The sequence below is a fragment of the Zonotrichia albicollis genome, chromosome 4 (genome assembly GCF_047830755.1).
Source record: "Zonotrichia albicollis isolate bZonAlb1 chromosome 4, bZonAlb1.hap1, whole genome shotgun sequence".
NCBI lineage: Eukaryota > Metazoa > Chordata > Aves > Passeriformes > Passerellidae > Zonotrichia > Zonotrichia albicollis.
This window is the reverse complement of record NC_133822.1, coordinates 1,482,700-1,509,804: the sequence shown is the minus strand read 5'-3', so window position 1 is coordinate 1,509,804 and position 27,105 is coordinate 1,482,700. Positions and strand designations below refer to the sequence as shown.

At 45.6% G+C, this 27,105-nt stretch overlaps 1 protein-coding gene across 2 annotated transcripts in view; it reads left to right on the top strand.

Moving 5' to 3' along the window:
* The window catches only part of CEP41 (centrosomal protein 41), a 28,122-nt gene extending 1,761 nt beyond the window's left edge, over nucleotides 1–26,361 (top strand). Inside the window, exons 1-9 of one of the 2 annotated variants that reach the window (XM_074540361.1) lie at nucleotides 682–1,020; nucleotides 9,680–9,741; nucleotides 12,876–12,945; nucleotides 14,263–14,389; nucleotides 18,720–18,877; nucleotides 20,198–20,265; nucleotides 20,849–20,963; nucleotides 22,383–22,598; nucleotides 25,804–26,361. In XM_074540361.1, the coding sequence (XP_074396462.1) occupies nucleotides 981–1,020; nucleotides 9,680–9,741; nucleotides 12,876–12,945; nucleotides 14,263–14,389; nucleotides 18,720–18,877; nucleotides 20,198–20,265; nucleotides 20,849–20,963; nucleotides 22,383–22,598; nucleotides 25,804–25,952 (1,005 nt within the window). In that variant the 5' untranslated portion in view covers nucleotides 682–980 and the 3' untranslated portion in view covers nucleotides 25,953–26,361. Of the gene's footprint in view, nucleotides 1–681; nucleotides 1,021–9,679; nucleotides 9,742–12,875; nucleotides 12,946–14,262; nucleotides 14,390–18,719; nucleotides 18,878–20,197; nucleotides 20,266–20,848; nucleotides 20,964–22,382; nucleotides 22,599–25,803 lie in introns of those variants that run through there. The other variant, XM_074540360.1, reaches the window with a different exon arrangement.
* The last annotated feature ends 744 nt before the right edge of the window (nucleotides 26,362–27,105 follow it).

Genomic DNA, 27,105 nt, shown 5'->3' with positions numbered 1-27,105 from the left:
TTAAATTTAATAATTTAATTTTCTATCAAAATACTCCAAAAAAGATAAAACCCGAGCTCTTTCCTTGTGTTTCCATTACTATTGTAATAGTATTGTGTTTATGTTACTATTCCATTACTAAGCAGGGATATTTTGAAGATTTTATGCTGTTCAGACCAATGAAGACTTAAATTATTTTTATTTCTCTATTTCCTCACCAAACCCAGGCTTCCCAAATCATTTTTCTCCATAAAATCAGTGATTTATGACTTTATTCCCAGTTTATTCTCCCATGAGGGGCCAGGAAAGCTCTTCAACCTCAAAGCTGCATTTGTGGAGGTGAAAAAAGGCCCTGAATGGAGCTGAAAGCTCCATGAATTGGGGTTTGAAGTGCTCAGGTTGAATTCCCAGCCCCACTTTCTGAGGGAATTTATTTGGTGCTATCAAATAAATAAGGTGCTTTGTCCCTGCCTTGTTTGTTGGCTTTGGGTTGGATTTTTCCAAACACTGCAGGTCTTTTTGGGAGGGGATGGGGGGAAAAAAAATGAAAAGAGAACTGACCTTGAGCTTTCCAGAACGCTCTGTTGACTGAGATTTCAGTGCTGGCTTTTTATTTCCGCTGAGAAAAAAAAATCTCGTTTTTTTTTTGTTTTGCGGATCTTTTCCGCGCGCTTCTTTTATTCCCTTTTCTCTTATTTTTGGAGGGGTTTTCTCCCTCTGGGCAGGCTGAATGGGCACCTTGTGTTGCCAGGGGAGTGGAGGCTTCTCCCCTTTGGTTTCTCAGGGACAGATGACACCCTTTGGATGCAGATTTGAATGCCCAGCACAGAATCCTCTCTGTCCCCGCTGTAACCCGAGAGATCCCCGGGTGCCAAAAATTCACCATCCATCCTTGGGAGCATTCATTGCCTCCAGGAGCTCTCTCCCTTCTCCCTGCTCTCCTTTCCCTCCTCTCCAAGCAGCCAATTCCTTGGGAAACAGAATCATTCCCAGGCAAAGCCATGTCAGAAAATCCCAACGGATCCGCCAGGACCGGACCAGGTACGAGGGGTTGCTCTTGTTGCTCCAAGCTGCACTCCTGAGCTCTCTGGGAAGGGGTTTTGGGTGAAAAAGGCAAGATCTAGGGAAAAAACAGGTTTATTTTGGAATAAAAAGGCTTATTTTGGGATAAAAAGGCTTTTTGGGGATAAAAAGGCTTTTTTGGGGTGAAAATTCCTTGTTTGAGGAGGACAGGAGCCATGCAGGACTGGGTCTGTGGGGCTGCTCCTGGAGCTGCAGGCAGCGCTCCTGAGCTCTCTGGGAAGGGGTTTTGGGTGAAAAAGGCAAGATCTAGGGGATAAAAAGGCTTATTTTGGGATAAAAAGGCTTATTTTGGGATAAAAAGGCTCTTTTGGGGGTGAAAATTCCTTGTTTGAGGAGGATAGGAGCCATGCAGGACCAGACCAGGTACAAGGAGCTGCAAGCTGCACTCCTGAGCTCTCTGGAAAGGGGTTTTGGGTGAAAAGGGCAAGATCTAGGGGAAAAAAAGGCTTATTTTGGGTTAAAAAGGCTTGTTTTGGGGATAAAAAGGCTTTTTGGGGGTAAAAAGGCTTTTTTGGGGTGAAAATTCCTTGTTTGAGGAGGATAGGAGCCATGCAGGAGCTGCATCCTTGTGTGAGTGGGAAGGAGCAGGACCAGAGCAGGTACAAGGGGCTGCTCTTGGAGCTGCACTCCTGAGCTCTCTGGGAAGGGGTTTTGGGTGAAAAAGACAAGATTTAGGGCAAAAATGAGGCTTTTTTGGGGGTAAAAAGTCCTTGTTTGAGGTGGGAAGGAGCTGAGCAGGACAGGACCAGGTACAAGGGGTTGCTCTTGTTGCTCCAAGCTGCACTCCTGAGCTCTCTGGGAAGGGGTTTTGGGTGAAAAAGGCAAGATCTAGGGGAAAAAAAGGCTTATTTTGGGATAAAAAGGCTTATTTTGGGATAAAAAGGCTTTTTTTGGGGGGGTAAAAAGGCTTTTTTGGGGTGAAAATTCCTTGTTTGAGGAGGATAGGAGCCATGCAGGACCAGACTGCATCCATGGGGTTGCTCTTGGAGCTGCACTGCTGAGCTCTCTGGGAAGGGATTTTGGGTGAAAAAGGCAAGATCTAGGGGAAAAACAGGCTTATTTTGGGATAAAAAGGCTTATTTTGGGATAAAAAGGCTTATTTTGGGGATAAAAAGGCTTTTTTGGGGTGAAAATTCCTTGTTTGAGGAGGATAGGAGCCGTGCAGGACCGGACTGCATCCATGGGGTTGCTCTTGGAGCTGCACTCCTGAGCTCTCTGGGAAGGGGTTTTGGGTGAAAAAGGCAAGATCTAGGGGAAAAAACGGGCTTATTTTGGGATAAAAAGGCTTTTTGGGGGGTAAAAAGGCTTTTTTGGGGTGAGAATTCCTTGTTTGAGGTGGGAAGGAGCCGAGCAGGACCAGACCAGGTACAAGGGGTTGCTCTTGTTGCTCCAAGCTGCACTCCTGGGCTCTCTGGGAAGGTATTTTGGGTGAAAAAGGCAAGATGTAGGGGAAAACAGGCTTATTTTGGGATAAAAAGGCTTATTTTGGGGGTAAAAAGGCTTTTTGGGGGGTAAAAAGGCTTTTTTGGGGTGAAAATTCCTTGTTTGAGATGGGAAGGAGCAATGCAGGACCGGACTGCATCCATGGGGTTGCTCTTGGAGCTGCACTCCTGGACTCTCTGGGAAGGTGTTTTGGGTGAAAAGGGCAAGATCTAGGGGAAAAAAGGCTTATTTTGGAATAAAAAGGCTTATTTTGGGATAAAAAGGCTTTTTTGGGGATAAAAAGGCTTTTTTGGGGTGAAAATTCCTTGTTTGAGGAGGATAGGAGCCGTGCAGGAGCTGCATCCTTGTGTGAGTGGGAAGGAGCAATGCAGGACCAGATAAGGTACAAGGGGCTGCTCTTGAAACTCCACTCCTGAGCTCTCTGGGAAGGGTATTTTGGGTGAAAAGGGGAAGATCTAGGGAAAAAACAGGCTTATTTTGGGATAAAAAGGCTTTTTTGGGGTGAAAATTCCTTGTTTGAGGTGGGAATGAGCCATGCAGGACCAGACTGCATCCATGGGGCTGCTCTTGGAGCTGCACTCCTGAGCTCTCTGGGAAGGGATTTTGGGTGAAAAGGACAAGATGTAGGAAAAAAATATTTATTTTGGGATAAAAAGGCTTATTTTGGGATAAAAAGGCTTTTTTGGGGGGTAAAAAGGCTTTTTTGGGGGTGAAAATTCCTTGTTTGAGGTGGGAAGGAGCCGAGCAGGACCGGACCAGGTACGAGGGGTTGCTCTTGTTGCTCCAAGCTGCACTCCTGGGCTCTCTGGGAAGGGGTTTTGGGTGAAAAAGGCAAGATCTAGGGGAAAAACAGGCTTATTTTGGGATAAAAAGGCTTTTGGGGGGTAAAAAGGCTTTTTTGGGGTGAAAATTCCTTGTTTGAGGTGGGAAGGAGCAATGCACGACCAGACTGCATCCATGGGGCTGCTCTTGGAGCTGCACTCCTGAGCTCTCTGGGAAAGTGTTTGGGGTGAAAAAGGCAAGATCTAGGGAAAAAACAGGTTTATTTTGGGATAAAAAGGCTTATTTTGGGTTAAAAAGGCTTTTTTGGGGTGAAAATTCCTGCATCATTTGGCAGCGGTTCTGCTTCGTTTTTATCCATCCAGCACTTCCCAAGCTTTGCTGCTTTTATTTTTTTTGCTTTTATTTTTTTTTGCTTTTATTTTTGCTGCTTTTATTTTTGCTGCTTTTATTTTCTTGCTGCTTTTATTTTTGCTGCTTTTATTTTCTTGCTGCTTTTATTTTCTTGCTGCTTTTATTTTCTTGCTGCTTTTATTTTTTTGCTGCTTTTATTTTTTTGCTGCTTTTATTTTTTTGCTGCTTTTACTTTTTTGCTGCTTTTACTTTTTTGCTGCTTTTACTTTTTTGCTGCTTTTACTTTTTTGCTGCTTTTATTTTTTGCTGCTTTTATTTTTGCTGCTTTTATTTTCTTGCTGCTTTTATTTTTTGCTGCTTTTATTTTTTTTTTGCTTTTACTTTTTGCTGCTTTTATTTTTTTGCTGCTTTTATTTTTTTTTGCTTTTATTTTTTTGCTGCTTTTATTTTTTGCTGCTTTTATTTTTTTGCTGCTTTTATTTTTTTGCTGCTTTTATTTTTTTGCTGCTTTTATTTTTTGCTGCTTTTATTTTTTTGCTGCTTTTATTTTTTTGCTGCTTTTATTATTTTTTACTTCATTTATCCTTCTAAATGAACTTTATTTGCCATGACAGCAAGGCTCATTTTTTAGCCTTTGCTGCCCAGTTTTAATCCTTGAGCAGACAAAACGGGAAATAATTACAGCAGTTAATTGTTGCTGGGGTTTTTTGAATTAAAGGAAGATTTAACAGCCTTGAGGTTTGAAACCAGGTGGTTTTACAAGAGCCATGAGTCTCATTCCCCATTAATTAACATCCTGAAATTCAATTTCTGCAGCTCCTCATCGTCCAATCCAATTTCTGCACCTCCTGTGCTTCAGCCCTGTGGTTTGGATGTGCTGTGGATATTTTGGAAGGGCTCCTTTTTTTCCCTGAGGAGCAGAGAGGAGAAATCAGAATGATTTTGGGTAGGACATTGAATTTGGGAACTCTGAATGTGTAGGGAAAGCATTGCTGTGGCTCTCCCACACCACTCTGCTGGAGAATTTCCACAAATCCCACAGGAATTTTGTGGTGTGGAATTTGCAGGAATGTTCAGGGCAGCCCTTCCCCCTTGTCCTTATGTCCCCTGGGCTGATGGAGCCTCCAGCAGATGCTTTGAGAGGATTTGGGATCCTTGAGCTGAGTGGATTTGCTGCAGATTCCAAGCTCCAGCCCAGCCCCATTTCCCATTTAAGCTCCCTTTGCTCCCAGCACAGGTTATTCCATCTCAAAATATTCCTTTTGATGCCACCCTGCTTCTCTTTCTCCTCCTTTTGGATCAGCTCCCACCTGGGCTCTGCAATCCCTGCTCAGTTCTCTTCCTCCCTAAGCTGTGTCTTCAGGATCAGGATTCAATTAGGCCAGTTTCTTGTATTAATTACCCATTAAGACTCAATTAGCCCAGTTTCTCGTGTCAGTTATCCGTGGCAGCAAATGGAAGAAATCAGAATTGTCATATAAAGCACAAAATCTTGGATTTTTTAAATTAAGATTACACCTGTGTGTTTCCTTTCCTGGAGAGATCCGTGGCAGCAAATGGAAGAAATCAGAATTTAATTGTCAGATAAAGCACAAAATCTTGGATTTTTTAAATTAAAAATTACACCTGTGTGTTTCCGTTCCATGGCAGCAAATGGAAGAAATCAGAATTTAATTGTCAGATAAAGCACAAAATCTTGGATTTTTTTAAAATTAAGATTACACCTGTGTGTTTCCGTTCCTGGAGAGATCCGTGGCAGCAAATGGAAGAAATCAGAATTTAATTGTCATATAAAGCACAAAATCTTGGATTTTTTTTAAATTAAGATTACACCTGTGTGTTTCTGTTCCTGGAGAGATCCGTGGCAGCAAATGGAAGAAATCAGAATTGTCAGATAAAGCACAAAAATTTGGATTTTTTTAAATTAAAATTACACCTGTGTGTTTCCGTTCCGTGGCAGCAAATGGAAGAAATCAGAATTTAATTGTCAGATAAAGCACAAAATCTTGGATTTTTTTTAAATTAAGATTACACCTGTGTGTTTCCATTCCGTGGCAGCAAATGGAAGAAATCAGAATTTAATTGTCAGATAAAGCACAAAAATCTTGGATTTTTTTAAAATTAAGATTACACCTGTGTGTTTCCGTTCCGTGGCAGCAAATGGAAGAAATCAGAATTTAATTGTCATATAAAGCACAAAATCTTGGATTTTTTAAATTAAAATTACACCTGTGTGTTTCTGTTCCTGGAGAGATCCGTGGTAGCAAATGGAAGAAATCAGAATTTAATTGTCAGATAAAGCACAAAATCTTGGATTTTTAAAATTAAAAATTACACCTGTGTGTTTCCGTTCCGTGGCAGCAAATGGAAGAAATCAGAATTGTCATATAAAGCACAAAATCTTGGATTTTTAAAATTAAGATTACACCTGTGTGTTTCTGTTCCTGGAGAGATCCATGGCAGCAAATGGAAGAAATCAGAATTGTCAGATAAAGCACAAAATCTTGGATTTTTTAAATTAAGATTACACCTGTGTGTTTCCGTTCCGTGGCAGCAAATGGAAGAAATCAGAATTGTCATATAAAGCACAAAATCTTGGATTTTTAAAATTAAGATTACACCTGTGTGTTTCTGTTCCTGGAGAGATCCGTGGCAGCAAATGGAAGAAATCAGAATTTAATTGTCAGATAAAGCACAAAATCTTGGATTTTTTTTAAATTAAGATTACACCTGTGTGTTTCCGTTCCTGGAGAGATCCGTGGCAGCAAATGGAAGAAATCAGAATTTAATTGTCAGATAAAGCACAAAATCTTGGATTTTTTTAAAATTAAGATTACACCTGTGTGTTTAGCTTGGTGTTTCCAGATTTGCCCCATGCCCCATGCTCTGATACTGCTGTAATTTACATCAATTAGCAATTAAGGTAAATTAATATTTTGCTTTAAGGAGCTTTGTGTGACTCCAAAGAACAGCAGGGAAAGGGGGAAATCCTGAACTTATTCCTGCACCATGGAAAACATAAATTCATATTCAGGCAACTAAATCTGCTTTTTCCACTTCATCATATCTGCATAAGATCTCTCTTTATAACTGGTCTCAATTAAAATCTCTCTTTATAACTGGTATTAATCAAAATCTCTCTTTATATCTGGGATTAGTTAAACCTTCTCTTTATAACTGGAATTAATCAAAATCTCTCTTTATATCTGGAATTAGTTAAACCTTGTCTTTACAACTGGTATTAATCAAAATCTCTCTTTACAACTGGAATTAATCAAAATCTCTCTTTATATCTGAAATTAGTTAAACCTTCTCTTTATAACTGATATTAATCAAAATCTCTCTTTATATCTGGAATTAGTTAAACCTTCTCTTTATAACTGGTATAAATCAAAATCTCTCTTTATATCTGGGATTAGTTAAACCTTCTCTTTATAACTGGAATTAATCAAAATCTCTCTTTACAACTGGAATTAATCAAAATCTCTCTTTACAACTGGAATTAATCAAAATCTCTCTTTATATCTGGAATTAATCAAAATCTCTCTTTATATCTGGAATTAGTTAAACCTTCTCTTTACAACTGGAATTAATCAAAATCTCTCTTTATATCTGGAATTAGTTAAACCTTCTCTTTATAACTGGAATTAATCAAAATCTCTCTTTACAACTGGAATTAATCAAAATCTCTCTTTACAACTGGAATTAATCAAAATCTCTCTTTATATCTGGGATTAGTTAAACCTTCTCTTTATAACTGGAATTAATCAAAATCTCTCTTTATATCTGGAATTAATCAAAATCTCTCTTTATATCTGGAATTAATCAAAATCTCTCTCTATATCTAGAATTAGTTAAACCTTCTCTTTACAACTGGAATTAATCAAAATCTCTCTTTATATCTAGAATTAGTTAAACCTTCTCTTTACAAACTGAAATTAATCAAAATCTCTCTTTATATCTGGAATTAGTTAAACCTTCTCTTTACAACTGGTATTAATCAAAATATCTCTTTATATCTGGAATTAGTTAAACCTTCTCTTTATAACTGATATTAATTAAAATCTCTCTTTATATCTGGAATTAATCAAAATCTCTCTTTACAACTGGAATTAATAAAAATCTCTCTTTACAACTGGAATTAATCAAAATCTCTCTTTATATCTGGAATTAATCAAAATCTCTCTTTATATCTGGAATTAGTTGAACCTTCTCTTTACAACTGGAATTAATCAAAATCTCTCTTTATATCTGGAATTAGTTGAACCTTCTCTTTATAACTGGTATTAATCAAAATCTCTCTTTATATCTGGAATTAATCAAAATCTCTCTTTATATCTGGAATTAGTTAAACCTTCTCTTTATAACTGGAATTGATCAAAATCTCTTTATATCTGGGATTAGTTAAACCTTCTCTTTATAACTGGAATTAATCAAAATCTCTCTTTATATCTGGAATTAATCAAAATCTCTCTTTATATCTGGAATTAGTTAAACCTTCTCTTTATAACTGGAATTAATCAAAATCTCTCTTTATATCTGGAATTAGTTAAACCTTCTCTTTATAACTGGAATTAATCAAAATCTCTCTTTATATCTGGGATTAGTTAAACCTTCTCTTTATAACTGGAATTAATCAAAATCTCACTTTGTATCTGGAATTGATCAAAATCTCTCTTTATATCTGGAATTAGTTAAACCTTCTCTTTATAACTGGAATTAATCAAAATCTCTCTTTATAACTGGAATTAATCAAAATCTCTCTTTATATCTGGAATTAGTTAAACCTTCTCTTTATAACTGGAATTAATCAAAATCTCTCTTTATATCTGGGATTAGTTAAACCTTCTCTTTATAACTGGAATTAATCAAAATCTCACTTTGTATCTGGAATTGATCAAAATCTCTCTTTATATCTGGAATTAGTTAAACCTTCTCTTTATAACTGGAATTAATCAAAATCTCTCTTTATAACTGGAATTAATCAAAATCTCTCTTTATATCTGGAATTAGTTAAACCTTCTCTTTATAACTGGAATTAATCAAAATCTCTCTTTATATCTGGAATTAGTTAAACCTTCTCTTTATAACTGGAATTAATCAAAATCTCTCTTTATATCTGGGACTAGTTAAACCTTCTCTTTATAACTGGAATTAATCAAAATCTCTCTTTATATCTGGAATTAGTTAAACCTTCTCTTTACAACTGGAATTAATCAAAATCTCTCTTTATATCTGGGATTAGTTAAACCTTCTCTTTATAACTGGTATTAATCAAAATCTCTCTTTATAACTGGAATTAATCAAAATCTCTCTTTATATCTGGAATTAGTTAAACCTTCTCTTTATAACTGGAATTAATCAAAATCTCTCTTTATATCTGGGACTAGTTAAACCTTCTCTTTATAACTGGAATTAATCAAAATCTCTCTTTATATCTGGAATTAGTTAAACCTTCTCTTTATAACTGGAATTAATCAAAATCTCTCTTTATATCTGGGATTAGTTAAACCTTCTCTTTATAACTGGAATTAATCAAAATCTCTCTTTATATCTGGAATTAGTTAAACCTTCTTTTTATAACTGGAATTAATCAAAATCTCTCTTTATATCTGGAATTAGTTAAACCTTCTTTTTATAACTGATATTAATAAAAATCTCTCTTTATATCTGGGACTAGTTAAACCTTCTCTTTATAACTGGAATTAATCAAAATCTCTCTTTATATCTGGAATTAATCAAAATCTCTCTTTATAACTGGTATTAATGAAAATCTCTCTTTATATCTGGAATTAGTTAAACCTTCTCTTTACAACTGGAATTAATCAAAATCTCTCTTTATATCTGGAATTAATTAAACCTTCTCTTTATAACTGGAATTAATCAAACCCTTCATTTATAACAGGTATTTCACAAAGCCTCCAGGTTTGCTGCTCTCACCCTTCAGCACAAACAGAGAAAATCTGGGATTAAGCCATGACCTGGTGTGTAAAAACACTGGGAATAAATTGGGAATTTACCTTTGTTTTGTTTTTTGTAGATTACAGGTACAAAAAGGATGAGCTGTTCAAGAGGCTGAAGGTGACAACTTTTGCTCAATTGGTATGTACAGATCCATCTCTGCTCCAAAATCTTTCAGGAGCAGCTAAAAATTCCTCTGTAATTATTTAGCTTTTTAGCTGTAATTATTCTGTCTTGGCTTCTTCCTGCCCTTAATAAAATAAAAGCAAATAATTCATTTCCACAGGGGCCAAATGCCTTTAATTACAAATTAAAGTTTGTGGTGACCCCATCTTTGAAATTTATTCCTTGTTTGATTTGTCCATTAACTTAAAAGGATCTTCAAGCATTTTGCAAAAGAAAAAGGCTGTGTAAAAAAGCAGCTAAATTTGGGTTTTGTGTGTAAAACAGCAGCTAAATCTGAATTTTGTCTGCAGCCCTCCCTGTTTAAACCCTCCTAAATCTGAATTTTGTGTGTAAAACAGCATCTAAATCTGAATTTTGGGTCTGCAGCTCTCCCTGTGTAAACCCTCCTAAATCTGAATTTTTAAATCTGAATCCCTGTATAAACTCATCTAAATCTGAGTTTTGTGTCTGCAGCCCTCCTTGTGTAAACCCACCTAAATCTGAATTTTGTATCTGCAGCCCTCCTTGTTTAAAACCACCTAAATCTGAATTTTGTATCTGCAGCCCTCCCTGTGTAAACTCATCTAAATCTGAATTTTGTATCTGCAGCCCTCCCTGTGTAAAACCACCTAAATCTGAATTTTGTGTGTACAGCCCTCCCTGTGTAAACCCTCCTAAATCTGAATTTTTAAATCTGAATCCCTGTGTAAACTCATCTAAATCTGAATTTTGTGTCTGCAGCCCTCCCTGTGTAAAACCACCTAAATCTGAATTTTGTGTCTGCAGCCCTCCCTGTGTAAACTCATCTAAATCTGAATTTTGTGTGCACAGCCCTCCCTGTTTAAACCCACCTAAATCTGAATTTTGTGTGCACAGCCCTCCCTGTGTAAACCCACCTAAATCTGAATTTTGTGTGTACAGCCCTCCTTGTGTAAACCCACCTAAATCTGAATTTTGTCTGCAGCCCTCCCTGTTTAAAACCACCTAAATCTGAATTTTGTATCTGCAGCCCTCCCTGTGTAAACCCACCTAAATCTGAATTTTGTGTCTGCAGCCCTCCCTGTGTAAACCCACCTAAATCTGAATTTTGTGTCTGCAGCCCTCCCTGTGTAAACCCACCTAAATCTGAATTTTGTATCTGCAGCCCTCCCTGTGTAAACCCATCTAAATCTGAATTTTGTGTGCACAGCCCTCCCTGTTTAAAACCACCTAAATCTGAATTTTGTGTCTGCAGCCCTCCCTTGTAAACCCACCTAAATCTGAATTTTGTGTGTGCAGCCCTCCCTTTGTAAACCCACCTAAATCTGAATTTTGTGTCTGCAGCCCTCCCTGTGTAAACCCACCTAAATCTGAATTTTGTGTGTACAGCCCTCCCTGTTTAAAACCACCTAAATCTGAATTTTGTGTCTGCAGCTCTCCTTGTGTAAAACAGCAGCTAAATCTGAATTTTGTATCTGCAGCCCTCCCTGTGTAAACCCACCTAAATCTGAATTTTTAAATCTGAATCCCTGTGTAAACTCACCTAAATCTGAATTTTGTGTGCACAACCCTCCTTGTGTAAACCCACCTAAATCTGAATTTTGTGTGCACAACCCTCCCTGTGTAAACCCACCTAAATCTGAATTTTGTGTGTACAGCCCTATTTGTGTAAACCCACCTAAATCTGAATTTTGTGTGCACAGACCTCCCTGTGTAAACCCACCTAAATCTGAATTTTTAAATCTGAATCCCTGTGTAAACTCATCTAAATCTGAGTTTTGTGTCTGCAGCCCTCCCTGTGTAAACTCATCTAAATCTGAATTTTGTGTGCACAGCCCTCCCTGTGTAAACCCACCTAAATCTGAATTTTGTGTGTACAGCCCTCTCTGTGTAAACCCACCTAAATCTGAATTTTGTCTGCAGCCCTCCCTGTGTAAACCCACCTAAATCTGAATTTTGTGTCTGCAGCTCTCCCTGTGTAAACCCACCTAAATCTGAATTTTGTATCTGCAGCCCTCCCTGTGTAAAACCACCTAAATCTGAATTTTGTGTGTACAACCCTCCCTGTGTAAACCCACCTAAATCTGAATTTTTAAATCTGAATCTCTGTGTAAACTCATCTAAATCTGAGTTTTGTCTGCAGCCCTCTCTGTGTAAACCCTCCTAAATCTGAATTTTGTGTCTGCAGCCCTCCCTGTGTAAACCCACCTAAATCTGAATTTTGTGTGTACAGCCCTCCCTGTGTAAACTCATCTAAATCTGAATTTTGTGTGTACAGCCCTCCCTGTGTAAACTCATCTAAATCTGAATTTTGTGTGTACAGCCCTCCTTGTGTAAACCCACCTAAATCTGAATTTTGAAATCTGAATCCCTGTGTAAACTCATCTAAATCTGAGTTTTGTGTGTACAACCCTCCTTGTGTAAAACCCACCTAAATCTGAATTTTGTGTGTACAGCCCTCCCTGTGTAAAACCACCTAAATCTGAATTTTGTGTCTGCAGCCCTCCCTGTGTAAAACCACCTAAATCTGAATTTTTGCAGCCCTCCCTGTGTAAACCCACCTAAATCTGAATTTTGTGTGTACAGCCCTCCTTGTGTAAACCCACCTAAATCTGAATTTTGTGTCTGCAGCCCTCCCTTGTTTAAACCCACCTAAATCTGAATTTTGTGTGTACAGCCCTCCTTGTGTAAACCCACCTAAATCTGAATTTTGTGTGCACAGCTCTCCCTGTGTAAACCCACCTAAATCTGAATTTTGTGTGCACAGCTCTCCCTGTGTAAACCCACCTAAATCTGAATTTTGTGTGCACAGCCCTCCCTGACCCCAGGTTTAACTGCAGAAGGGAGGAGCTGGGTCTTCAAGGCTTTCTGTGCATTATTTTATTCAATCATCATATTAAAAAAAAAATTAAATTGATCAGGACATAAAGAGCTGGGGAGTGCTGGTTCAATAAAACTAGGAAAAAAAAAACCTAAATTGTTTTTTCAGGAGAGGAGGAAGGGGAAGGTCAAACTGAGGGATGTGAAGAGTGGGATCCTGCAGACTCAGGAATTTTTCTCCCAGGTTTTTTTCCCTGAGCTGCTCCCTGTGTGGGTGTGGGGTCAGTGTGTGCTGGTTTTTGTCCCTGCAGGTTCTCCAGGTGGCCTCTCTGTCCAACGACAGCCTGGAAGTGACCAAGGAGGAGCTGCCCAAGCTGCAAGGTGCCAGCCCTGATGGCAGGGGCACAGGGGGAGCTGGGGGCACATGGGCTAAATCAGGGGGGAAAAGGGAAAAATCAAACTTCACCTGTGGCCTGGGAATAGCAACACTCCTAAAAAAGAAAGGTTTGCAAATAGGAAAAGCCTTGTGCTGGCAGCAATATAATCCACATCAAAAATTCTGCTTTATTGACTTCTTCAAGCCTTGAAAAAATCTATGAGCTTATTGCAGTGACCTTAGATGGTCACTGTGGTGAGAGAAGGACAAGAATCTTGTTCCTTGATTAGAAGGTTTGATTTATTGATATATGATATATAATACATTATAACTATACTAAAAAGAATAGTATAGTTATAATGTATTATATATCACTGACGGTCACTGTGGTGAGAGAAGGATGAGAATCTTGTTCTTTGATCAGAAGGCTGGATTTATTGATATATGATATATAATACTATATATCATTATAACTATATAATTATAGTTATATCATTATAACTATATAATTATAACTATACTAAAAAGAATAGTATAGTTATAATGTATTATATATCACAGACGGTCACTGTGGTGAGAGAAGGACGAGAATCTTGTTCTTTGATTAGAAGGCTTGATTTATTTATATATGATATATAATACTATATATCATTATAACTATATAATTATAGTTATATCATTATAACTATATAATTATAACTATACTAAAAAGAATAGTATAGTTATAATGTATTATATATCACAGACGGTCACTGTGGTGAGAGAAGGACGAGAATCTTGTTTCTTGATTTTTTTAGAAGGCTTGATTTATTGATATATGATATATAATACATTATAACTATACTAAAAAGAATAAGAAGAGAAGCTGCAGAGAGCTGCTCAGCCAAGAACAGAATCAAAAGAATAAATAACAAAATTCTGTATCCAAAGAATTTGCCTTTGAGCTGCTCCTGTGATTAGCTCTTAATAGTACACATAGAAAATGAGCTAATCACAGAGACACTTACTACATTTCACAGCAGCTGATAACAATTGTTATAATTGTTATAATTATTAATTATAATTGTTATAATTAATTAATTATAATTGTTATAATTGTTAATAACATTCTTCTTCTGGGGCTCTGCTTCCCAGAAGATGGACAAATGTGAAAGAAAAGATTTCTATGAAAAAATGTCTGCGGCATGAGCTCTTGATTATTTTCAATAAGGATAAATTCTCCTGGTTAAGAGGATGAAGCTAAAGCTGTCACACTTTTCTGTCCAGGAATAGGAGCTGCTTTTACCTGGTGCAGCTCTGAGCTGTCCCTGTTGTCTCTGCAGGTGCTGGTGCTGCTGGGGACGATGGAGCAGGGACAAACGGACAGAGGAGCCCTGAGGGGACAGACAGCCCTGTGCTGTTCCTGGACAGCTCCGGGGCAGGGGAATCCCTTCGCTCCACGCTGCAGAGGTGCCTCACCCCAACCCCATCCCCTTCCTGGCTCACTGACGTTATCTGGGGGTGTTCAATGGCTGCTGAGGGGTTTTGTGCTGTGTTTGTCATTGTAGGGGACAGGGAGGGGGTCGGCAGGATTTCCTGGGGGAATGGGTTTGGGTGAAACAGCAACCCAGGATGGGTGTCACCTGATGGTGGTGTGACAAGAAATGTGTTTGTGGGATTCCATCCAGCCCCCAGGATTTTGGGGATAACACAGTGTGACAAGGAAATGTGTTTGTGGGATTCCATCCAGCCCCCAGGATTTTGGGGGTAACACAGTGTGACAAAGAAATGTGTTTGTGGGATTCCATCCAGCCCCCATATTCCAGGATTTTGGGGATAACACAGTGTGACAAGGAAATGTGTTTGTGGGATTTCATCCAGCCCCCAGGATTTTGGGGATAACACAGTGCTGTGGTCAGTGACAAGGAAATGTGTTTGTGGGATTCCATCCAGCCCCCCAATATTCCAGGATTTTGGGAATAACACAGTGTGACAAGGAAATGTGTTTGTGGGATTCCATCCAGCCCCCCAATATTCCAGGATTTTGGGGATAACACAGTGTGACAAGGAAATGTGTTTGTGGGATTCCATCCAGCCCCCCACAATCCAGGATTTTGGGGGTAACACAGTGTGGCAAGGAAATGTGTTTGTGGGATTCCATCCAGCCCCCAGGATTTTGGGGATAACACAGTGCTGTGGTCAGTGACAAGGAAGCCTCACCCCAACCCCATCCCCTTCCTGGCTCACTGATGTTATCTGGGGGTGTTCAATGGCTGCTGAGGGGGTTTGTGCTGTGTTTGTCATTGTGGGGGACAGGGAGGGGGTTGGCAGGATTTGCTGGGGGAATGGGTTTGGGTGAAACAGCAACCCAAGATTGGTGTCACCTGATGGTGGTGTGACAAGGAAATGTGTTTGTGGGATTCCATCCAGCCCCAACATTCCAGGATTTTGGGGGTAACACAGTGTGACAAGGAAATGTGTTTGTGGGATTCCATCCAGCCCCCAGGGTTTTGGGGGTAACACAGTGTGACAAGGAAATGTGTTTGTGGGATTCCATCCAGCCCCCCACATTCCAGGATTTTGGGGGTAACACAGTGCTGTGGTCAGTGAAAAGGGATTCCATCCAGCCCCCATATTCCAGGGTTTTGGGGATAACACAGTGCAACAAGGAAATGTGTTTGTGGGATTCCATCCGGACACCACATTCCAGGATTTTGGGGATAACACAGTGTGACAAGGAAATGTGTTTGTGGGATTCCATCCAGCCCCCCACATTCCAGGATTTTGGGGGTAACACAGTGTGACAAGGAAATGTGTTTGTGGAATTCCATCCATCCAGCCCCAACATTCCAGGATTTTGGGGGTAACACAGTGTGACAAGGAAATGTGTTTGTGGGATTCCATCCAGCCCCCAGGGTTTTGGGGGTAACACAGTGTGACAAGGAAATGTGTTTGTGGGATTCCATCCAGCCCCCACATTCCAGGATTTTGGGGGTAACACAGTGCAACAAGGAAATGTGTTTGTGGGATTCCATCCAGCCCCCAGGATTTTGGGGATAACACAGTGCTGTGGTCAGTGACAAGGAAGCCTCACCCCAACCCCATCCCCTTCCTGGCTCACTGCTGTTATCTGGGGGTGTTCAATGGCTGCTGAGGGGGTTTGTGCTGTGTTTGTCATTGTAGGGGACAGGGAGGGGGTTGGCAGGATTTCCTGGGGGAATGGGTTTGGGTGAAACAGCAACCCAGGATGGGTGTCACCTGATGGTGGTGTGACAAGGAAATGTGTTTGTGGGATTCCATCCAGCCCCAACATTCCAGGATTTTGGGGATAACACAGTGTGCTGTGGTCAGTGACAAGGAAATGTGTTGGTGGGATTCCATCCAGCCCCCAGGATTTTGGGGATAACACAGTGGGACAAGGAAATGTGTTTGTGGGATTCCATCCAGCCCCAAACATTCCAGGATTTTGGGGGTAACACAGTGCTGTGGTCAGAGACAAGGAAATGTGTTTGTGGGATTCCATCCAGCCCCCATATTCCAGGATTTGGGGTTAACACAGTGCAACAAGGAAATGTGTTTGTGGGATTTCATCCAGCCCCCAGGATTTTGGGGATAACACAGTGCTGTGGTCAGTGACAAGGAAATGTGTTGGTGGGATTCCATCCAGCCCCCAGGATTTTGGGGATAACACAGTGGGACAAGGAAATGTGTTTGTGGGATTCCATCCAGCCCCCATATTCCAGGATTTTGGGGATAACACAGTGCAACAAGGAAATGTGTTTGTGGGATTCCATCCATCCAGCCCCCAACATTCCAGGATTTTGGGGGTAACACAGTGTGACAAGGAAATGTGTTTGTGGGATTCCATCCAGCCCCCAGGATTTTGGGGATAACACAGTGTGACAAGGAAATGTGTTTGAGGGATTCCATCCAGCCCCCAGGATTTTGGGGGTAACACAGTGTGACAAGGAAATGTGTTTGTGGGATTTCATCCAGCCCCCAGCATTCCAGGATTTTGGGGATAACACAGTGTGACATGGAAATGTGTTTGTGGGATTCCATCCAGCCCCCCACATTCCAGGATTTTGGGGGTAACACAGTGTGACAAGGAAATGTGTTTGTGGGATTCCATCCAGCCCCCAGGATTTTGGGGGTAACACAGTGTGACAAGGAAATGTGTTTGTGGGATTTCATCCAGCCCCCAGGATTTTGGGGGTAACACAGTGCTGTGGTCAATGACAAGGAAATGTGTTTGTGGGATTCCATCCAGCCCCCAGGATTTTGGGGGTAACACAGTGTGACAAGGAAATGTGTTTGTGGGATTTCATCCAGCCCCCAGGATTTTGGGGGTAACACAGTGCTGTGGTCAATGACAAGGAAATGTGTTTGTGGGATTCCATCCAGCCCCCACATTCCAGGATTTTGGGGGTAACACAGTGCAACAAGGAAATGTGTTTGTGGGATTCCATCCAGCCCCCAATATTCCAGGATTTTGGGGATAATAATGCAACAAGGAAATGTGTTTGTGGGATTCCATCCAGCCCCCACATTCCAGGATTTTGGGGATAACACAGTGTGACAAGGAAATGTGTTTGTGGGATTCCATCCACCCCCAACATTCCAGGGTTTTGGGGATAACACAGTGTGACAAGGAAATGTGTTTGTGGGATTCCATCCAGCCCTAACATTCCAGGATTTTGGGGATAACACAGTGTGACAAGGAAATGTGTTTGTGGGATTCCATCCACCCCCAACATTCCAGGGTTTTGGGGATAACACAGTGTGACAAGGAAATGTGTTTGTGGGATTCCATCCAGCCCCCCACATTCCAGGATTTTGGGGATAACACAGTGTGACAAGGAAATGTGTTGGTGGGATTCCATCCAGCCCAGCCCCCACATTCCAGGATTTTGGGGGTAACACAGTGCTGTGGTCAGTGAAAAGGAAATGTGTTTGTGGGATTCCATCCACCCCCAACATTCCAGGGTTTTGGGGATAACACAGTGTGACAAGGAAATGTGTTGGTGGGATTCCATCCAGCCCCCAACATTCCAGGATTTTGGGGGTAACACAGTGTGACAAGGGAATGTGTTTGTGGGATTCCATCCAGCCCCCAGCATTCCAGGATTTTGGGGATAATAATGCAACAAGGAAATGTGTTTGTGGGATTCCATCCAGCCCCAACATTCCAGGATTTTGGGGATAACACAGTGGGACAAGGAAATGTGTTTGTGGGATTCCATCCAGCCCCCAACATTCCAGGATTTTGGGGATAACACAGTGTGACAAGGAAATGTGTTGGTGGGATTCCATCCATCCCCCCAACATTCCAGGGTTTTGGGGGTAACACAGTGCTGTGGTCAGAGACAAGGAAATGTGTTTGTGGGATTCCATCCAGCCCCCACATTCCAGGATTTTGGGGATAACACAGTGCTCTGGTCAGCTCAGTCACTGCAATCCTGTTGGTGATGGTTTTGTGTGGATATGGAGGGATGGAACACAGGGAAGGAATTCCTGGCTGGGACAGAATTCCCAGAGAAGCTGGAGCTGCCCTGGACCCCAAGGCTGGGCTGGACACTTGGAGCACTCTGGGATGTGAGAGGTGTCCCTGCCCATGGCAGGGGTGGAATGAGATCCTTAAGGTCCCTTCCCACCCCAACCATTCTGGGATTGGAAATCATTCCAAACCCACCATGTGAGGGGATGGTGCTGGAAGAGGAAGCTTTAGCCCAGCTCCTGCCCAGCCTTGGGAGGGATGGCAGACACAGAAGGGTTCCTCACTCTGCTGTTCCCTTTGCAGTGTGATCAGTGGGGTCGGGGAGCTGGACGTGGAGAAGGATTCTCCCAAGAAGGAGGAGCAGGACAGCCAGGCCAGGGAGAGGCCCTACCCCGACTGCCCCTTCCTGCTGCTGGACGTGCGGGACCGCGACGCCTACGAGCAGTGCCACATCGTGGGGGGTGAGCACCCGGGCACCTGGGCACAAATGGGCTGCAGCCCTGGGCACCTGGGCACGCGTGGGCTGCCGCTCTGGGCACCTGGGCATGGGGACAGACTGCAGCTCTGGGCACCTGGGCACACGTGGACTGCAGCTCTGGGCACGCATGGGCTGCAGCTCTGGGCACACATGGGCTGCAGCTCTGGGCACCTGGGCACACGTGGACTGCAGCTCTGGGCACCTGGGCACACACAGACTGCAGCCCTGGGCACCTGGGCAGGGTCTGACTGCAGCTCTGGGCACCTGGGCACACGTGGACAGGGCACCTGGGCAGGGCACACTGAAGCTCTGGGCACCTGGGCATGGGTACAGACTGCAGCTCTGGGCATGCATGGGCTGCAGCTGTGGGCATGGGGACAGACTGCAGCTCTGGGCATGGGCAGGGACTGCCTGCAGCTCTGGGCTCCTGGGCACACATGGACTGCAGCTCTGGGCACCTGGGCATGCATGGACTGCAGCCATTGGGCACACATGGACTGCAGCTCTGGGCATGGGGACAGACTGCAACCCTGGGCACCTGGGCACACATGGGCTGCAGCCCTGGGTACCTGGGCATGTGTGGGCTGCAGCCCTGGGCACCCGGGCACACATGGGCTGCAGCTCTGGGCACCTGGGGACACACAGACTGCAGCCCTGGGCACAAATGGATTGCAGCCCTGGGCACCTGGGCATGGGTACAGACTGCAGCTCTGGGCATGGGGACAGACTGCAGCCCTGGGCACAGCCTGCCTGCAGCTCTGGGCACGGGCACTGCCTGCAGCTCTGGGCACACGTGGGCTGCAGCCCTGAGCACCTGGGCAGGGCCTGACTGCAGCCCTGGGCACCTGGGCACACATGGGCTGCAGCTCTGGGCACAGCCTGCCTGCAGCTCTGGGCACAGATTTCAGCTCTGGGCACAGATTGCAGCTCTGGGCACAGATTGCAGCTCTGGGCACAGGCACTGCCTGCAGCCCTGGGCACAGATTTCAGCTGTGGGCACAGATTTCAGCTGTGGGCACGGGCACTGCCTGCAGCTGTGGGCACAGATTTCAGCTGTGGGCACAGATTTCAGCTGTGGGCACAGGTTTCAGCTGTGGGCACAGCCCTGGTGCAGTTTGTCCCCCTGCTGCTCCATCACTGTGCGCTCCCAGTGCTTCTCCAGCCCGTCCCTCCTTCCTGGGAGGGCTGAGGGGCCTGAGCTGATGCTGATCCCACACTCAGTGGGTTCTCCAGGCTGTTGTATCCCAGCATGTTGGTGTTCAGCCTCTGGGTGATTTTTCTTCTTTTTTTTCCCATTCTGCAGCCTATTCCTATCCCATTGCAACCTTGTCCAGAACCATGAATCCCTACACAAATAACATTCTGGAATATGTATCCTTTACATGAAAACATGGGGGGATGTTGGTGGGGGCTCCCAAAATCAATAATTGGGGCTTATCCAAGCAAAGTTAGGATGGGACAGGAGGTGGAGTTACCTGGTGCAGCTCCACTGCCCCCATCAGGTGCTGGATTCTGCTTCCCCAAGGTTCCTCTTGGCTCCAGTGGGAGCTGCCTGGATTTGGCATTTCCCAGGATTTTGGCTGCTGGGAGGCCGAGCCAGACCTGGGCACTGCTGTCCTGCTGCTGCTCCCATCAAATCCTTTGGATATCAGCACCTTGGTGGGACTGGGGACAGACAGAGCATTACTAAGGGGGATTTTAGGCTGATCATTCCCAGGCTGTTGATTCTGAGGGGCTGTTGCCATTCCCAGTCTTCCAGCAATGCTGGATCCAGTGGGAATTGAGCTGTGTCTGGCCAAGCCTCAGCCCCTGAGAATTCCTCAGGGAGAACATTCCTGCTTGCAAACCAAGTATGGGGTCTTTCCCTCCCCAATCCCATTTGTCTCTGTTGCTTCCTAAAATGTTTCAACATCCCAGAAGTTCAACAGGGCCTCCTTAACAATTGCCACGGCAGAAAAACGCCCATGGCAAAATCATCATCGTGTACGACAACGACGAGCGCTTGGCCAGCCAGGCAGCCACCACCATGTGTGAGAGGGGCTTTGAGAACCTCTTCATGTTGTCTGGGGGTAGGTGGGGCTGGGAGAGCTCCCCCCACACCTCCTGGGGGAGCTGGAGATGGGAAAGGTCTGGGTTGTGGAGTCGTGGGATGGTTTGGGTTGGGTGGAAGCTGAAGGATCAGCCAGTCCTGTTCCTGTGGGCAGGGACACTCTCACTGTGCCAGTGTGCCCAGCCTGGCCCTGGGCACTGCAGGGATCAGGGGCAGCCCCAGCTGCTCTGGGAATCCCTTCCCAAAATCCCAGCCCAGGCTCCCTCTCCAGGGAATTCCCTCCATTCCCAGCTCTCCCAGCCTGGCATTGGATCCATCCCCACCCCGACTCCTCTCCAGGAAGGGATTTTGGGCTCTGGGGGCTTCACTGGCAATCTCAGCACTCCAGGAAGGGTCTCCCTTCCCTTTGCCATCCCCAACTTCCATAAAAACCCCTGGGGATGGATTCTGAGTGTCCCAAATGCCAGAATGGTTTGGGTGGGAAGGGCCCTTCAAGCCCATCCCATTCCAAGCCCACCATCCCAGGCTGCTCCAGCCTGGCCTTGGGCACTGCAGGGATCAGGGGCAGCCCCAGCTGCTCTGGCAATGCCAGCCCAGGCAGGAATTGCTCATTGCCAAGATGCCACCCATGGCTGCCCTCTGGCAGTGGGAGCCATTCCCTGGGTGCTGTCCCTGCAGGCCTTGTCCCCAGTCCCCCTGCAGCTCTCCTGGAGCCCCTGCAGGCCCTGCCCTGTGCTGGCAGCTCTGCCTGGATCCCTCCCTGCTCCAGGGAACATTCCCAGCTCTCCCTGGATCCCTCCCTGCTCCAGGGAACATTCCCAGCTCTCCCTGGAGCCTTCCCTGCTCCAGGGAACATTCCCAGCTCTCTCAGATCCCTCCCTGCTCCAGGGAACATTCCCAGCTCTCCTGGATCCCTCCCTGCTCCAGGGAACATTCCCAGCTCTCTCAGATCCCTCCCTGCTCCAGGGAACATTCCCAGCTCTCCTGGATCCCTCCCTGCTCCAGGGAACATTCCCAGCTCTCTCAGATCCCTCCCTGCTCCAGGGAACATTCCCAGCTCTCCCTGGATCCCTCCCTGCTCCAGGGAACATTCCCAGCTCTCCTGGATCCCTCCCTGCTCCAGGGAACATTCCCAGCTCTCTCAGATCCCTCCCTGCTCCAGGGGAACATTCCCAGCTCTCTCAGATCCCTCCCTGCTCCAGGGAACATTCCCAGCTCTGGGAGCAGCTCCAGGGTCTCCTCTGGACTCTCTCCAGCAGCTCCACATCCTCCTGCCATTGTCCCCAGAATCCCTGTGGGATCTCACCTGAGAGTTCCCCCCTTTCCTGCCACCCACATTTCTCCATCCAAACTTTGCACCTCCACCTCCACAAATCCCTCCTGACTGCTCCCTCCTGACCCATCCAGCTGTGGTAGCAGCTGCTCTGTGTCCCTGCAGGCCTCAAGGTGCTGGCCCAGAAGATCCCAGAGGGGTTGATCACCGGCACGCTGCCCGTGTCCTGCCAGGTGCCAGCGCCCCCAGGAACTGCCCGCAGGAGAGCAGCGCCCAGGGTGCCCCCCACGCGGGCAGAGAACAAGTGGAGGTTTTCTGCAGATGATCTCCAGAAGCTGAGGCATTACCTGGCTGAGGAGCAGATGCCTTCAGATGCTGCCAGTAAGAGACCAGTGCTGCCTTTTTGGGCTTGCCTAGAAGCAGAGGCCAGGCTGATCCCTCAGGGTTTAGATTTTCTATTTTTCCCATTCTGTGCTGCTTTAGTGTGTGGGTCTGAGCTTCACATTCAGGGATGGTGAGCTGTGTGCACAGAGCAGGGAGACAAAACAATTCCTGCCCCAGCTGGGCACCAAGGACAAATGATCCAAATCTCAGGTTTAACAGGGCAGGGGCTGAGTGATCACTCACCCTGCACCCTGAGAGATGTCCCTCATTTCACACCTCAGTGTGCCAACTCTGGCTCTGCCCAAGGGCACCTGAGCCCTTCTGCAGCCCCAGAGACACAGCTGACCCCTTCTTAAACCCCATCCATCCCACCGTGGGCAGGGACCTTAAACCCCATCCATCCCACTGTGGGCAGGGACATTAAACCCCATCCATCCCACCACAGGCAGGGACCTTAAACCCCATCCATCCCACCACAGGCAGGGACCTTAAACCCCATCCATCCCACTGTGGGAAGGGAATCTTAAACCCCATCCATCCCACCGTGGGAAGGGAATTTAAACCCCATCCATCCCACCGTGGGAAGGGACCTTCCTCCCATCCATCCCACTGTGGGCAGGGAAACTTAAACCCCATCCATCCCACTGTGGGAAGGGAATTTAAACCCCATCCATCCCACTGTGGGCAGGGAAACTTAAACCCCACCCATCCCACTGTGGGCAGGGAAACTTAAACCCCATCCATCCCACTGTGGGAAGGGAAACTTAAACCCCATCCATCCCACTGTGGGAAGGGACCTTAAAACCCATCCATCCCACTGAGGGAAGGAATCTTAAACCCCATCCATCCCACTGTGGGAAGGGGCCTTAAACCCCATCCATCCCACCATGGGAAAGGACCTTAAACCCCATCCATCCCACTGAGGGAAGGAATCTTAAACCCCATCCATCCCACTGTGGGAAGGGGCCTTAAACCCCATCCACCCCACTGTGGGAAGGGAAACTTAAACCCCATCCATCCCACTGAGGGAAGGGGCTTTAAACCCCATCCATCCCACTGAGGGAAGGAATCTTAAACCCCATCCATCCCACTGTGGGAAGGGATCTTAAACCCCATCCATCCCACTGTGGGAAGGGAAACTTAAACCCCATCCATCCCACTGTGGGAAGGGAAACTTAAACCCCATCCATCCCACCATGGGCAGGGACCTTAAACCCCATCCATCCCACCATGGGAAAGGACCTTAAACCCCATCCATGCCACTGAGGGAAGGGGCTTTAAACCCCATCCATCCCATCATGGGAAGGGAATTTACACCCCATCCATCCCACCGTGGGAAGGGGCCTTAAACCCCATCCATCCCACTGTGGGAAGGGACCTTAAACCCCATCCATTCCATCATGGGAAGGGACCTTAAACCCCATCCATCCCACTGTGGGAAGGGAAACTTAAACCCCATCCATCCCACTGTGGGAAGGGAAATTTAAACCCCATCCATCCCACTGTGGGAAGGGGCCTTAAACCCCATCCATCCCACTGTGGGAAGGGAATTTAAACCCCATCCATCCCACTGTGGGAAGGGGCCTTAAACCCCATCCATCCCACTGTGGGAAGGGAATTTAAACCCCATCCATCCCACTGTGGGAAGGGACCTTAAACCCCATCCATCCCACCATGGGAAGGGAAACTTAAACCCCATCCATCCCACTGTGGGAAGGGAAATTTAAACCCCATCCATCCCACTGTGGGAAGGGGCCTTAAACCCCATCCATCCCACTGTGGGAAGGGAAATTTAAACCCCATCCATCCCATCATGGGAAGGGGCTTTAAACCCCATCCATCCCACCGTGGGAAGGGAGCTTAAACCCCATCCATCCCACTGTGGGCAGGGACCTTAAACCCCATCCATCCCACCATGGGAAGGAATCTTAAACCCCATCCATCCCACTGTGGGAAGGGGCTTTAAACCCCATCCATCCCATCACAGGCAGGGACCTTAAACCCCATCCATCCCACCATGAGCAGGGACCTTAAACCCCATCCATCCCACTGTGGGAAGGGAATTTAAACCCCATCCATCCCACTGTGAGAAGGGGCTTTAAACCCCATCCATCCCACTGTGGGAAGGGGCCTTAAACCCCATCTATCCCATCATGGGAAGGGAATTTAAACCCCATCCATCCCACTGTGGGCAGGGACCTTAAACCCCATCCATCCCATCACAGGCAGGGACCTTAAACCCCATCCATCCCACTGTGGGAAGGGACCTTAAACCCCATCCATCCCACTGTGGGACAGGACCTTAAACCCCATCCATCCCACTGTGGGAAAGGGCTTTAAACCCCATCCATCCCACTGTGGGAAGGGACCTTAAACCCCATCTATCCCACTGTGGGAAGGGGCTTTAAACCCCATCCATCCCAGTGTGGGAAGGGACCTTAAACCACATCCATCCCACTGTGGGAAGGGAAACTTAAACCCCATCCATGCCACCACAGGCAGGGACCTTAAACCCCATCCATCCCACTGTGGGAAAGGACATTAAACCCCATCCATCCCACTGTGGGAAGGGGCCTTAAACCCCATCCATCCCACTGTGGGAAGGGGCTTAAACCCCATCCATCCCATTGTGGGAAGGGAAACTTAAACCCCATCCATCCCACTGTGGGAAGGGGCTTTAAACCCCATCCATCCCACCACAGGCAGGGACCTTAAACCCCATCCCTCCCACTGTAGGAAGGGACCTTAAACCCCATCCATCCCACTGTGGGAAGGGAAACTTAAACCCCATCCATCCCACGGTGGGAAGGGAATTTAAACCCCATCCATCCCACCATGAGCAGGGACCTTAAACCCCATCCATCCCACTGTGGGAAAGGACCTTAAACCCCATCCATCCCATTGTGGGAAAGGACCTTAAACCCCATCCATCTCACCATGGGAAGGGACCTTAAACCCCATCCATCCCACTGTGGGCAGGGAAACTTAAACCCCATCCATCCCACTGTGGGAAGGGACATTAAACCCCATCCATCCCCCTGTGGGAAGGGAATTTAAACCCCATCCATCCCACTGTGGGCAGGGACACCTTCCTCCATCCCAGGTTGCTCCAAGCCCACCCAGGCTGGCTGGACACCCCCAGGATTGGGGCACCCCACCTCGTGCACATTCATTTTGTGACCTGGGCCCGTTTCTCCCACAGGCCGCCTCAGCCGGGGGCTCTCAGGCCGCGACTCGAAGCTCTCCTCGGGCAGGAGCCAGCCCAGCCTGCACAGCTCTCCCCGCAGCCTGGCCTCCCTCAGCAGCCGCTCCCACAGCAGGACCAGCGTCCAGAACAGGCCCTGGAAATAAAGCAGAGCCCAGCCTGGGCAATGCTGAGCAGTGCAGTGCAGCCCTTTGGTGGTTTTAGGCATCGGCAGGGAAAAGCAGCCCTGGTGAGACCTGGCAGCTCGGGTAAGGCTGGGCAGCTGCAATGGCATCACTCGGGGTGCAGGGCAGGACAGAGCTGATAGAACTGGTTTGGTAGGGGAGGGAGGAAACTGCTAGTAAAGGCTGGCACCAGTAGAAACTGTCCCACAACGTTTTTAGTCCAGCTGGAGGAATTTGTGTCCGTAACATTCCCAGGCCTGGAGCTGTGAGGGTGAACAGGCCTCAAATCATCTGTGAGCGCAAACTTTGGTGGTTTTAGCAGAGATAAAGACACTCAGCAACTTGCCAAAAGTGAGAGAAGATCCTGGAAGGGTTGCTTCTTGGGGTTTTTTTAAATAAATTATGGTAATGAAGAGAAGTATTTGTAAAAAAGATGGTTTTTATTGCTCAGTTGGTGCTGTGACAGCCGTGCTTGCTCGTGGACACTTTGTGAATAGTTGTGTCTTTTTCAAGGTGACCTGAAGGAAAGTAACTGGATTTTCTTTTCCCAATGACTCCTTTGCCAGTGATTTTTTAGGAGTTTCTTTAAGGTTTAGGGTGGCTGAAGGAAAATTTGCTGCTGCTGCTGCCTCACCAGGGTGCCTAAAACCCAGCAGGGCCCTGGAATCAGGAACTGAACAGTTGGAAAAGTGAATATCACAAATTTTTTCCTCAAATTGGTGCTTCTGGATAACCTGGGAATCCTCTGATTTTCCTGAGCTGCCTGTGGGACCCTTTGGAAGTGATTTTGGAGGGATTCTGCTCTCCAGTTTTCCATCTGGCATTGCTGAGCCTGGTCCTGCTTTGGTTACTGTGATCTTGTGGGGTTTGTGTGTATTTTTGGATTCAGGGTTTTTCCCCCTTTTTGAAGCAGACAATTTTCAACACATCCCCAAACTCACTGGTGACTTTGGGATAATTCTGATGAAAGGACAAAAAGTAGGAGAAATGGCACATAATTTCCTGTTTGGGAGATTAGGACTGAACATCCCTGAGCACGTTTATCTTTTATTGTGACTGTGAGTGTGAGATGAGACAGTGCTGGCTGCAGGGCTGGCAGGTTCAATCTGATAAGGTCCTGCTGCTGTGGGAGTAG